This window comes from Somniosus microcephalus, chromosome 4 (genome assembly GCF_052327205.1).
Source record: "Somniosus microcephalus isolate GS21.2 chromosome 4, FLI_Smic_1.0, whole genome shotgun sequence".
Lineage (NCBI taxonomy): Eukaryota > Metazoa > Chordata > Chondrichthyes > Squaliformes > Somniosidae > Somniosus > Somniosus microcephalus.
In genome coordinates, this window is record NC_140990.1 from 214755964 (window position 1) to 214770954 (window position 14991).

At 41.8% G+C, this 14991-nt stretch overlaps 1 protein-coding gene across 1 annotated transcript in view; it reads right to left on the bottom strand.

The window, feature by feature from the left end:
* Positions 1–1768: 1768 nt before the first annotated feature.
* plcl1 (phospholipase C like 1) overlaps positions 1769–14991 on the bottom strand; it is a 547414-nt gene continuing 534191 nt past the window's right edge. The window contains exon 6 of the mRNA XM_085985796.1: positions 1769–8167. Coding sequence (XP_085841922.1) covers positions 7982–8167 — 186 coding nt within the window. The 3' untranslated portion in view covers positions 1769–7981. The remainder of the gene's footprint in view (positions 8168–14991) is intronic.

Genomic DNA, 14991 nt, shown 5'->3' on the forward strand with positions numbered 1-14991 from the left:
ATTCAAATGCATGCACTCATAGTGACTGCTTTCAATTTGACTTTGTGCTCAAGCTATGCCACCTTGCAGTTATTACCAGTTAATACACATCCCATTTAAAACTACTTAAGCAGTAGAAATATTGGTGCTGTCCACCAACTATTAATTAATTCTGCTGCTACAGGAAATGCAAATATCAGTAATTAATGCAGTTGAAGATGGATTTTGGATGAATTCTCAATGCTTTCATGGCCATCTCCTCCCAGGTGAGATCACAAGGTCTTTATCAAATAAATGGCAGTTATATTAAAGTTCTTATTGTAACAATATTGTCAGAAAAACTGTATAGATCTTCACTGACAATCATTGTTAAAAATAAAACAGATTAAGAAATATGTCTAGACACAGGTGTTAAGAGTCTCTCTGATTGATTGCGAAATCAACATGTGCTACCAAACGTACCTCTGAAGGTGGCATTGCTCTCAGAAAGTACAACAAACATTGATTCACAAGTCCTATTGCTGTCGGCAGTAAAACTGATGCATATTGATACCTTAATAAGTTAGGATGAAGAATTGCTCTGGTTGCATCAGAAACATGTTTACTTTAAATGAATTTACAGTATCACTGCACACATAGTAAACAGAGCAATTCTTGTGCCTTAGTTTTAAAATCTTGTGTAATTCAACAAAGGGCAGAAACCAGATAATATTATAGTGTACAGTGCCCTTTATTAAAAAAGGGGAGCAGATTTAATGACTGTTTTCATGGTACAATGTACTTTGCTAATGGGCAATGAAGCCTGCAATGACTTGACCTTCAACTTGATAATATCATTGGTTAACTATACAAACCTCCACTACAAATCTATACAAGCTACAGTATAGTATTTACTGTACTGTCGAATTACAGTATGCAGACGATGCTTGCGTCTGCGCTCACTCGGAGGTCGAACTCCAAACCATCAGCAACACCTTCACCGAAGCGTACGAGAGCATAGGCCTTGCACTAAACATCCGTAAGACAAAGGTCCTCTACCAACCTGCTTCCGCCACACAGTACTGCCCCCCAATTATCAAAATCCACGACAAGGCCTTGGACAACGTGGACCACTTTCCATACCTCGGGAGCCTACTGTTAACAAGGGCAGACATCGACGACGAAGTCCAACACCGCCTTCAGTGTGCCAGTGCAGCCTTCGGTCGCCTGAGGAAGAGAGTATTTGAAGACCAGGACCTCAAACCCGGCACTAAGCTCATGGTCTACAGAGCAGCAGTGATACCCGCCCTGCTGTATGCCTCAGAGATATGGACCATGTACAGCAGGCACCTCAAAGCACTGGAGAGGTACCACCAACGCTGCCTCCGCAAGATCCTGCAAATCCATTGGCAGGATAGGCGCACCAACATCAGTGTTCTTGCTCAGGCCAACATTCCCAGCATCGAAGCTTTAACCATGCTCGATCAGCTCCGATGGACAGGTCACATTGTCCGCATGCCCAATATGAGACTCCCAAAACAACCGCTCTACTCGCAGCTCCGACACGGCAAGAGAGCCCCAGACGGGCAGCGGAAATGCTTCAAGGACACCCTCAAAGCTTCCTTGAAAAAGTATAACATCCCCACTGACACCTGGGAATCCCTGGCCCAAGACCGCACAAAGTGGAGAAGCATCCGGGAAGGCGCCGAACACCTCGAGTCTCTTCACTGGGAGCAAGCGGAAGCCAAGCGCAGGCAGCAGAAGGAGCGCAAGTCAACCCAAGCACCCCACCCACCCGCCCCTTCAACCACCATCTGCCCCACCTGTGACAGAGACTGCAGGTCCCGCATTGGACTCATCAGTCACCTGAGAACTCATTTTTAATGTGGAAGCAAGTTATCCTCGGTTCCGAGGGACTGCCTAAGAAGAAGAGTATTTACTGCAGTATAAACTTTCCCCGGCACCACAGCAAGAAAAGCTCAACCCATAAATTTTAGCAGGACATGCCAAAAATCAAGTTTTCCTGAAACCTCTACAAAGAATCACTGCAACACCTTTTAAATTGTATTCATTCTGCCTCTCACCCTCCAGGGTCCCAGCATTACACCACTTGCCTGGCTGAGGATGTCTTAACTTTCATGTCTCTGCCAGTGTCACTCTGAAGTGGACCCCTAGGAGGTGCATGATAGCAGCCTAAAGTTACTGGCCTTCTGATTTTCCCTCTTCGCCTCACCTTGGAAAGGCACCTGTCTTGAGGAGTCATTACTGTGACACAGCTGAGATTGCTAACTCACCAATGGAGAAACACTATCTCAAGCTTGTTACTTTCAATACATGTTACTTCAATAAATAGTTCTTAAGACTTAAAATGTAAAACTCATTTCAGTTGATCAAATGTTTACTTTAACTGCATTCTGTTAAATTCAAAAAAGAATAGAACGTCAAATTCAAAATACACAAGTCTATAAAACCTTTTTGAAACTAAATTATCACAATAAATGCACTAGAACTTGACAGGCTCTTTTTATTGCATTAGTTGATGTTTGTGGCCATATAGCTGATGGATTTGAAATTTCACACAACATATAAGACTGGAAGTTAATACTGAAAGCTTATAAATATCATCAACATAATCCTGTCTATGGGTTTATATGATTGTCTTGTTAAACATTTATATTTCACATTTATGAGACCATCTAAATTTAAACTACCATATACATAAACTGAATATTGTCAATACAAAATCTTTTTAAAAAAAACTTCACAGTACAGTAGCTTGATGTTAGTTCATCGATGAATATGCAGGCTGGTTAAATGGGCTAAAAAAAAACAACTAAACTGATATAAAATGTATTTAATCCAAATGTATTAAGTAACCTAGTATTAATTACTACAGTAAACTGGGCCAAGTCTTTTGATATATTTTTAATCTTGCAAATATTGCCCTTCCCTCAAAAAATGTAAATCACAGTATCTCTGGAAAAATCGCTCATTTACAGAATTATTTTTCCCCTCCCACTTACTCATCCTCTCTAGAAGCTGGCAACTTTCACTGGGTATGGAAACCAGCACCTGTCTGGTACCTCACTCAAGTGGTCATTCTCTACATGAGCCTAGACAGCAACTGTTGGTGGATCAGGATCAATGCTCTTCACTTCAACGAGAGATTGCTGGACAGCTATCAGAAATATCAAGCCTGGGGATACTGAGGCAAACTAACTATAGAGACCTCATAGTTGGCTTGATGAGATGAGCATAGAGCAGGAACTGAATCTGGAAGCTTGTTGTTCTGAATAAGTTAATACCGCAGCACAATGTGCATTTACCCAGAGTCATCTTAATTTTCTTTTATAATGAACAGAAATTATCTGTAAAAGTTAGATATGAATAGTTACTTCTATGCAAAATTAATCATTCTATACTGTATCACAAAACCACTAATAATGAAAGAAAAATTCCTAAGAGCTATTTTAAATTCTTTAATTGTTGGAAACTGTACTACAGGTTAACAGTAGAGAAGCTGCCTTTCAACCATAACATTTAACGAAACTATAAAACAACTTTACATGTAGGAACAAAAACAAATTAAATAAGGGTATTAAAGCAATGTTAAAAGGCGCAGCATAGATTCACTAGGATGTCACCAAGGATAAGGGATAATAGTTATGATGAGAGACTAGAGAAATTAAGACTTATTTTATTGGAGCTGAGGTTAGGAGGTCTTCAAGATAATGAAGGGTTATGATAAGTAGTCACAGATTATTTCCACTGGTCAACATGAGCTGGTTACGAGAGGACACAAAATTAAGAGAGTCACAAAACAAATTAAAGTGGAGGTTAGAAAAAAACTGTATTTACAGGAAACGTGGTTAGAAGGTGAAATTCTGTGTCACAAACTATTACTGAAGCTATGTCCATAAATTATTTTAAAAGGGAATTAGATAATTGCTTGAAAAAGAGGAATGTTAAACAGAACAGACAATGAGCAGTTGGGACTTGACTAAATGGCTCATGGGATGAAAACAGTGGCACAGGCTTTACGAGCCGAATGAGCTGGCTCTGTGCTGTAGCATTCTGTGATTCTATGTATAAAGTTGTCCACTTCACAAGGTGTTGCAAATCCTGCGTTAACCCCTTGAACAACATTTGCATAGCTACTCCAAATGGAAAAAAAATCAAGAATTTACAATTTATTCAGAAAATAGCATGAATGGAGAGATATTTTATGGCTGCATATTTCACTTAGTCAATAACAATCATTACATTTATGAAATAAATGTTGATACCAATACTTTGAAGGAGAGTCTGTATACAAAGGGCCAACCTGGACAGCAACATGTACAACCTACACTAAAGCAAGACTGAAGAACATCTGCATGGATTTTCCTGAAAAACATAAACAAAGTGCAAAAAATTGGAGAATAAAGAAATGGTATATTATAAAAGAGGTACTGTGTTCTAAAGTATTTGCAGTACGTAACTGCACACAGTGACACATGAATGCAGTTTATTCAGGACAGATCTTTAATGACTGTAATGTAGTTTAGAATAACATCCCTGACCAAAAATGTGTTATTTGGGTGTGTATAAGATCTAAGAACATAAGAAATAGGAGCAGGAGTAGGCCAAATGGGCCCTTGAGTCTGCTCCACCCTTCAATAAGATCATGGCTGATCTTCTACCTCAAGTCCACTTTCCCGCCCTATCCCCGGGTCCCTTGATTCCCTTAGTGTCCAAACATTTATTGATCTCAGTCTTGAATATACTCAACGACTGAGCAACCACAGCCCTCTGGGGTAGAAAATGCCAAAGATGACTAAATTGCAAAAGACTTGCATTTATATAGCGCCTTGCACGACCTCAGGATGTCCCAAAGTGCTTTACAGCCAATGAAATACCTTTGAAGTGCAGTCACTGTTGTAATGTAGGAAACGCGGCAGCCAATTTGCGCACAGCAAGCTCCCACAAACAGCAATGTGATAATGAACAGATGATCTGTTTTTGTGATGTTGAGGGAAAAATATTGGCCAAGACACTGGGGATAATTCCCCTGCTCTTCTTCAAAATAGTGCCATGGGATCTTTTATGTCTAGCTGAGAGAGCAGACAGGGCCTCGGTTTAACGTCTCATCCGAAGGAGAGATATATCAAGGAAATGAACTCTTGCAAACACTTCCTTTCTCATATAACTGTGTTCTAAAAATACTGTTTCTTTTTCTCTTTACCTTGATCATGCATGTTCTGCAGCTGATGTGGTCCCAGTCTTCAATCAGTGCTTGTCTGAGTTTCCACTACCTCTCGAGTTGAAATCCAAAAATCAGCTTTAGAGAGGGTGAAACCAATTTCCTTTACCAAATGTCATTCTTGAAAATAATAAACAATGGCATTTTATACAAGCACATTAATCAGTGCACTAAAAGTTAGGCTCTGTGGAATGCCACCTCCATGTGTTGGCCCAGCTTAATGCCACACATCAACAAATGTATTGTTAACAGAGAATGCCCAGTTGCATCAAGTGTTAAGTAAATAAAGCATCGGCTCAGTGGGTTAACTAGGTGGTCAAAATTTGTACAAGACCCTGGTCAGGCCTCAGTTAGAATACTGAATCCAGTTTTGGCCTCCTCACATGGTGGATGGTATTGAGGCTTTGGAAAGGGTGCAGAGGAGGGCCACTAGATTAATTCCCAATTTGAAGCACCTTAGTTATCAAGATAGGCTAAAAGAGCTGGGACTCTACACTTTAGAGAAGTGTAGACTTAGGGGTGATTTGATTGAGGTTTATGAGATGATGGAAGGGAATAGACTGTGTTTGAGTAGACAGTTTGTTCCAACTGGTTAGGGAGGACCAGGGATCACAATATTAAGTTGTGCAAGGCCAGATCTAAGTTAGATGTCAGGAGGTGGTTTTATCCCCAGAGAACAGTGGACTTCTGAAACAGGCGGCTGCTCGTGCGGTGAACACAGATTTGCTGAATTCCTTCAAGTAAGAGCTGGACCTGTTTCTGGCTGGGCTGGAGATCATCTCGTATAAAAGGTAGGTACTGCAGGGAATTCAGGGCCAGAGTGATCTCCTGGACTAGTTTCAATTGCCTAAGGGGATCAAAGATGAATTTCCCAGATTTTTTCCCCCCTAATTGGCCTGGGGTTTTATTTATTTTTTTGCCTCTCCTAGGAGATCACATGGGGTGCAGAGTCTACATATATGAAGCCCAAGGCATTGTAATTGTGTGGGACAAGCTAGATGGACCAGAATGTTATTTCCAGCCTGTCATTGTTCGGATGCTATCCCCCCCACCCACCTCCACCAATTTTCCGCCTTGTGTGTTCAGCTTGACCCTGGCATTACCACACTATCTGCTAGGGAAGATAGGAAGGCCAAGGCCACACAAAGATCTTCACAAACTGCAACAACAACAAACAATGTCCAGGTCATCCATTGGTTGATTGCACTTGGATGGTATAGGGGAGCCTCTATCCCTGATTCCACCAGACAACATAACCAAGACGAGAATACACTGTCCCAAAGGAGTAACCCAACTGCAAATGTCCATCAAGGGTCCGTTTCAAGTTCTGATCACCAAGAATAGAATCCAATTGGCATTGCAGCTGTGAGGCCATGAGAGAAAAATTATTCTTAATATATCTACATCTTACTTGGAAACCTATGGTTTTTCCATTTCATTATTGATCTACGTTTTTTCTCTCTTGAGTAATCGTGACTAAATGCTTACCCCTTTGAGGAAACCATTTATTTTGAAACTTCATACATAAGTCCAAGGTCAGCTTTTGCAACCGTGAAAATAACCATTTTGTATCAGACAACATCTGTAAAAAGAGTTCACGCAATTTATTTTCTATTTTGAATTTTCTCCTCTCCCCATCTCTCTTGAAGACGTTGACTGAAATTTGTTTCTGCCTCAGCCAATTCGCTATCATTCACTGTGTGGTGGTTGACAGTGAGCATCAGGAGGCTATTTCACCAATGGATGCATTAAAACTGATCCTAATCCTAATCCTGTTCCCACAAATTGTCCACACACACTTCCGTCAGGGGTAAATGGATAGTGTGACCCCTGGCCAATTTTACCCACACTGAGGCCCCGGCTGAGGTAGTGTAACCCAGCACTGACCAAGGATGAAACAAGGATATTCCTGGTTCCTGTATGGCTCAGGCAGTCACTGGAAAAACTTGGTAAGCTATTGAGGGATATGCAAATTTCCAAGGGTAACTACGGCACCTGAAAATGAATTGAGAGGATGCACATCTTCATAGAACATTACTTTCCACTCAACATTTCAGAGAAATAACTGAAAATTTTCATCTTGTTACAATTTGTATTTGTTGCAAAGTGGTGTCCATATTCTGCAAAGAGTTACTCTAGTAAACTATACTTTCTGCTCTACTTTGGTAAAACCATCTTTTAGTGTTAAGAATTAATATTTGATATTTTCTGAATTCAGAATCTAAGCTCTTTTTAGTTTCTCAGCTGTTTATAAATTGAATCAGTAGGATGTTTCAGAATATAATTTTGAAGCAAGTCTTCAACCTATATACGAACAGATTTTTAAAAATAAAAGCAGTATTTACATACAACGGCTTCACAGCAGAAAAATACTATTATGCATACCACAAACATGTACAGTACAATATTCTTGCTCATATTAAAATGTATTTAAAAAGCTGATAAATGCATAATTTAACAATGAAAAATGTAAAGAAAAGTGCGTGCCAATTGTGATTTTGTCAGTCCGTGCTCTCTTCCTTTGTTTTAAAATGAGCTACAATGCAGGATCAAAGGCAGTTATAGGAATATTAGAAATATCACTTTAATATTGTTTTCCTTGAACTATTTTATTGTGTTATATACCATAAAATTTGTTTCTTTAAATAGAGCTAGTAGTATACTTTCAAATGCTCTCTAAAGGCTCTGTTAGTATCTTCAGTATCATCCATGGGAGTAAATTGATTAACTACAAGCAGTAACTTTGATTCCATAATCAAGCCACTGGGGCTGGTTTGGGGATTATGCGAGCTTTCCATTCTCCTTTCCATTTTCTTTCTCCTGTATTGCCCGAAGACTTTGTTTGGATTTCACCTCTGCACTTCCACTTCCAGGCTTGCTCAGTCCACATGAGATGCAAGCAGTTTGGATCTGCTTCATGTTCTCCAGCGCCTCATTCTTAGCATTTTTCAGTAAATCCCCCTGGCCCTGCAACAATCAAAGGACGATGGTTATATTCATTCACTAATATCTTAACATATTTACAAACATGTTCATCTGGCAAATTCACTCCAAACAGCAGTCAATAATGCATTTTAACCCCAACCAAATTGCAAAAAAGTGTGTATCTACCAACATTTATAGAAAACAAGACACATGAGGAAAAAAGGAAGATTGCAATTATAGTTTTCTGTGACACTTCCTTTCTTGTTCTTAAGTCATTTTATAATCAAACAAAACCTGCAAACACTTCAGGATGAAAACTCTGGCACTCCGCAAGAACCCAAAGACCTACATCACCACAAATGTCTTGGCTCAGAGTGCAAAGGAACAATTGAGTGTGAAAAAATTATGAACATTTCTTAATTTCAAAATGTTTATAACAGTAGCCAAAAACAGGGCCTGAAGTTCCTACATGCACTGTTTTTATCACACTGATTAATATGTTTGCATCAATTTCCTGTGTGCTATTGGAACAAAATTGTTAATTTGCATAAACAAGTTAACAACTTTGTTAAAATAATACACACAGGAATTTGACACAAATATATTAACCAGTGATGCAAAAATAGCACATACAGGAATTTCAATGCCCCAGTGTTATGGGGACACAGTGCAGGTTATTGCTGTGTTAAGAGATTGTTATAATGTTTATATCCTAATGACAGTGGGCCGTCTGATATCAAAAATCTTACAGAGCAATGGGCTGTAACCCATGAATCCCAAATTCAGATTCTGTTTCGACTAACTTCCTACTCTGAGGTATTACCACTGAGGTGCCAGTTTGCTACTGTAGGCCAACAGTGAAGGAAAACTGTCTGAGAAGGGAGCTCTGGCACAGTTCTCAATTATGGAGGAGTGTGGGTGATATTTTCCAGTCTTCTGTGTGCCCAAAGAAATTCGAGAGCTGGGAGATTTTCTGCATGACCCAAGCCTTTCTCCATCTCCATGTAGGCATGCCGCACTGTTGACCTATCAGTATCGTATCACGGAGTGGCAAACAGGGATATCTTTTCCCACGATCACTTCATACAGCATCATATCTACTTCAACAACAATCAAACAGGGTACTGGGTTTCTTTACCCCTCATTTTTACCTGTCACTTCTTCACTTCTCTCCCCCAGCCAAAAGCTGCCAATGAGTTGAGATGCCTTGCTAAAGGCTGTAAGATTTATATTCCACAATTGTCTACAGCATATTAATTTGACCTACACGCAATTTTCTGGGCCCACCACTAGTTTACTTCCCTTCATAGGTCCAAATCTACCCTTTACTTTGTGAAAAAATGCTCTGACCCTGAAAAATTCAGTGCCATTAGCACATTACCATTCTAGTGAGGCTTGCACCAATTCTTAACCTTTTAGAACTGACTTACACCAGTACACAAAGATCAGTCCCACAGTATCCAATGGTAAAAGAAACGGTTTACGTTCATAAGCTTCTGAATTTCTGTCAGTAATTCTTTTTGTGCTCATTAAGGTCAGGGATGTTTCGTGCTGGGGAATAAAGCAATTTCCACTTCAGCCACTCAGTGTTAACAACAATCACCCCCAGGTCAAGTAAAGCACAGGCAGATGCCGAGTATAGCTCCATTTTCTCTGCCACAATAATATGCCTCAGCCCCTCCTCCTCAAATGAGCAACTTCTCCTGCACCAGAATGGCACTTTTCCACTTCCCACACCAACCGTCCATAGGCCTGTCTGAGTGACATTGTTAATTAGTGCCAAATTAGAGCCAGTCTTATGCTGTAGATTTATGCCCACTAGGAACTGGATTCAGACTGTTCAAACGCATTAACATAGGACACTTACAGGTAGCAGACAGATGAGATTTCTTTTTAAGTATGTATGTATATTGTGTGTGTAATATATTATTTCAATGAGAAATAATATCACATATACCATTAAGTTGTGGCTCTTGATCAAAATTTAGTGTTTATTGTAAATTTCAGTGCATTAAATGTTTATTGTAAATTAAAATGTGTTCATTTATTTTCACTCATGGAATCATAGAACCTTACAACACAGAAGAGGCCATTTGGCCTGTCACACCTGTGCCATCTCTTTGAAAGAGCTGTCAATTTAGTCCCACACCCCAACTTTTTCCCCATAACCCAGCAAATTTGTCCTCTTCAAGTACATGTCCAATTGCCTTTTGAAACTTTCTTTGGAATCTGATTACACTACACTTTCAGGTAGAGCATTCCAGATCTTAACAACCTTCTGTGTGAAGAAATTTCTCCTCATTTCCCCTCTAGTTCTTTTACCAATTATTTAAAATCTATGATCTCTGGTTACTGACCACTTACCAAAGGAAATAGTTTCTCCATACTTGCTCTATTAAAACCCCTCATGATTTTGAATACCTCTATTAGGTCTGTCCTTAACCTTCTCTGCTCTAATGAGAACAACCCGAACTTCTCCACTCTGTCCACATAGCAAAACTTCCTTATCCCTAATACCATCCTGGTAAACCTCCTCTGTACCCTCTCTAGGGCATTGACATCCTTCCTAAAATGTGGTGACCAGAATTGTACACGATACTCCAGCTGAGGCCTAACCAGAGATTTGTAAAGGTTTAGCATGACTTCTTTGTTTTTGTATTAAATGCCCCTATTTATAAAGCCAAGTATCCCATAAACTTTCTTAACCACCTGATCAACTTGCTGTGTCACCTTCAAATATTTGTGAATATTCACCCCTAGGTCCCTCTGTTCTTGCATCCCCTCAAAATAGTACCATTTAGTTTATACTGCCGCTCCAGTCCGCAAACTTTGAAACTGCACTCCCTATACTAAAGACCAGGGGGGAAAAATTCGGTTGCTTTGCGCCTCCCGTTAGCGCCCTAAGAGGCGCAAAGCAACTAGCGCCCTGGCGCGGCACCGCCAACGCCACCCACGACATTCAGTGGGAGGTTAGTGGCGGCGGTAACCATTAGTGCCCCACGGTGCTGCGTCGCTGGCGATGATGTCATCATCGTGTGCAGCGCACCAGCCGCGATCTTCGGTAGCGCCCCCTGACTTACCGCTGAACTCTATGCCCGACGGGGTCAGGGGGGCCCACCTGCAGCCGGGGCGGCGCAAATTAAAAGAGGTGCCGGGCAGCCATTTTTGTTGCTGGCCGCCTGCCAGCACCTGCCTCCGTCCCCGGCCTCCTGATGGCGCTGCGGCATGTAGCGCTGCGATATTCCCTCGCAGCGCCCCAAGAGGGAGGTGGGGCGCTTCCAGTAGTGCCCCGCTTCCCTTTTGGGGCACTACCGATGAATTTCGGTTGTGGGGGGGCGCTACTTTTTTCGGAGCTCCAAAAGTAGCGCCCCGGCGAAGTTAGCGCCCCAAAGGGGGCGTAACTCAATTTTTCTCCCCAGGTTATTTATACACAACAAGAAAAGCAACGGTCCTACTATTGACCCTGAGGGACCCCATTGCGTACCCAAGTTACCACCATCCCTTTGATACCATGTGCTTCTATTTTCCAAATAAGTCTGTTATGAGGTACTTTATCAAGTGCCTTTTGAAAGTCCATATATACATCCACTGCACGACCTTCATCAACCCTCTCTGTTACTTCATCGAAGAACTCAAGTGATTTTTTTACTGCACCATTTCTCAATCTCTCTCCTTCACAAAAAGTTAGTATGCAGGTGCAGCAGGTGATCAGGAAGGCCAATAGAATCTTGGCTTTTATTGCAAGGGGGATGGAGTATAAAAACAGGGAAGTCTTGCTGCAGTTATACAGGGTATTGGTGAGGCCACACCTAGAATACTGCGTGCAGTTTTGGTTTCCATATTTAAGAAAAGATATACTTGCTCTCGAGGCGGTTCAGAGAAGGTTCACGCGGTTGATTCCGGAGATGAGGGGGTTGACGTATGAGGAAAGTTTGAGTAGGTTGGGACTCTACTCATTGGAGTTCAGAAGAATGAGAGGCGATCTTATCGAAACATATAAGATTGTGAGGGGGCTTGATCGGGTGGATGCGGTGAGGATGTTTCCACTGATGGGTGAGACTAGAACTAGGGGGCATAATCTAAGAATAAGGGGCTGCCCTTTCAAAACTGAGATGAGGAGAAACTTCTTCACTCAGAGGGTAGTAAATCTATGGAATTTGCTACCCCAGAGAGCTGCGGAAGCTGCAACATTAAATAAATTTAAAATGGAGATAGACAGTTTCCTAGCAGATAAGGGAATTAGGGGTTACGGTGAGAGGGCAGGGAAGTGGACGTGAGTCTAGATTTGGATCAGCCATGATCTTATTGAATGGCGGAGCAGGCCCGAGGGGCCGTATGGCCTACTCCTGCTCCTACTTCTTATGTTCTCTCATACTGTGATATTCTCATAGGCCAATAAGCTCTGCATTCAATTATATGTAATGTGTACACTTTAACTGTGTTTTCCATAAATCCTTTCAGAGTTTCACTTTCATAATGCTTTATATTATTATTGCTTGATGTGGGAACTGGATTCTGTCTTGTTTTGCACACTTTGTACAAAAATAATAAATTGCAGGACAACGGAGTATTACAGTTTAAACTCTTTTATGAAGCATTAGGTCTGTGATCTCAATCATACATCACAGTGGGGACAAGATGGAGTTAGGACCCCTAGCCCTGGGTCTTCAAAACAATAGCAGTCCTTACAGATGCCTGCAGGCCAATGGCAACTCAGCATGTGATCACATGTGAATATAATAGGTAATCCTTACAGATGCCTGCGGGCCAATGATAATTCAATATGCAAATGTTACATCCCCTTTCTTTTAAAAGAAAAATGTTGTGCATTACTTTTGAACCTTTCTTCTACCTAACGTTCTCGGTAGCATAAACATATAAGTAAACTCAGCATTTAACTAGCGCTGAAAACATCTCAACGTTTCAATAACGATATTCTGAATTGGTCAACAAATCAGGTTCAGGTTTAGGTTCAGGTAAATATGATGTGTTTTGTGTATTGCTCTGTTCATCACACTCTGTTGAACTGATCCTCTTGTCGGAATGACGGTGTTGTTCCTTGGTGTCTAGGAGGTGCCTGCGATTGCGGCGGTACACCTGTCCTTCTGGGGTGCGGATGTGATATGATCGCTCAGTGTCAGCTGGCTGGATGACGACTGCTGGCTTCCAGTAGTCATGCTCCTGGATTCTGATGGATTCTCCATTGTGCAGCGGCGGCAGTAGTCTAGCTGATCTGTCATAGTATCTCTTTTGGTGTTGCTGTCTCTGTACACGTTTTGCATGCACTTGCTTGCAGCTGACGGCCTCTGGCTGCAGCTGCTGGTTGGTGCTTGGAAGGATTGAGTGAAGTCTGCGGCTCATCAACAACTGTGCTGGTGACTTGAAGTTGTCAACCGGAGTGTTGCGGTACTCAAGGAGACTGATGTAGGGGTCTCCTTTGTCCGCTTTGGCTTTGTCCATGAGTCTTTTTGCAATCTGGACAGTTTTTTCAGCAAGGTCATTACTTTGAGGGTAATGTGGGCTTGATGTGACATGTGTGAAATCCCATGCCTTGGCAAACAACTCAAACTCTTTTGATTTGTATTGGGGGCCATTGTCTGAGACTAAAGTCTCTACCATGCCATGCCTGGCAAAGGCTGCCTTTAGCTTGTGGATCACAGCTGCAGATGTGGTGCTGTGAAGCTTGTCCAGTTCAAAAAATCTGCTGTAGTAATCAACAGTCACTATGTAGTCCTCGTTGTTCAATGTGAACAGATCCGTTGCCGTGACCTGCCAGGGCCTGTCTGGGATACGGTGAGGTATCATGGGCTCTTTGACATTTGATGGGCGGTGTTCTAGATAAATGGAACATTTTTTGACAATGTCCTCAATGTGTTTGCACATTCCGGGCCAAAACATAATGTCACATGCTCTTTGTTTGCATTTTTCCATGCCCAGATGTCCAGCATGACTTTTTGTCAATATCTCTTCTCTGAGACTGGTAGGAATGATGATTTTCTCCCCTTTGAAGATGATTCTGTTGATTTGTGACAGTTCGTCTCTGTGGTTCCAGAATTCAGATATGCTCTGAGGGCATTTCCTCCTTTCCTCAGGCCATTCTTCATGTATGACTTTGCTCAGCAGTGTGAGTTGTGCATCTTTCTCTGTTCCTGCTCGGATCTCCTTCAGTTTTGAGTCACTCACAGGTAAGCTGTTGTACACCATGTGCACCTGCACATCCATGCCTTCACTGAGGCTGCTGTCCTGGTAGTTAAGAGACTTTCTGGAGAGCGTGTCTGCGATAGGAATGTCTTTGCCTGGACGGTGAATGATTGTGAAGTTGTACTTCTGTAGCTGAAGGATCATTCTCTGTAGCCTTGGTGGGGCTGCGGCTAGTGGTTTCCTCATGATTGACTCGAGGGGCTTGTGGTCGGATTCCACAATGACTTGTCGGCCATAGACGTACTGGTGGAAATGCTTACATCCAAACAGAATTGCATATAGCTCTTTCTCAATTTGAGCATAGTTGATTTCACTGTCTGAGAGAGATCTGGAAGCGTAGCCGATGGGCTTTCCTTCTTGCAGTAATACTGCGCCTAGTCCGTACTTTGACGCGTCCACTTGTAGTCTGAGCTCTTTGTTGGGGTCGAAGTAGGCAAGAACTGGTCCTGGTTCTCTGGTGATTAGGTCTTTCATTTTCTGAAATGCTGTGTCATGTTGTTTGTCCCACAGGAACTCATTGGATTGTTTGTGCAACTGACGCATGGGTGCGTTGATTTCGGAGAGGCTCGGGGCAAACTTGGCTAAGTAGTTAACCATGCCTAGTACTGTCTGTAGCTCTGTGCAGTTCTTCGGCGGCTCCATCTTCTTGATGGCGGAGATTTTCT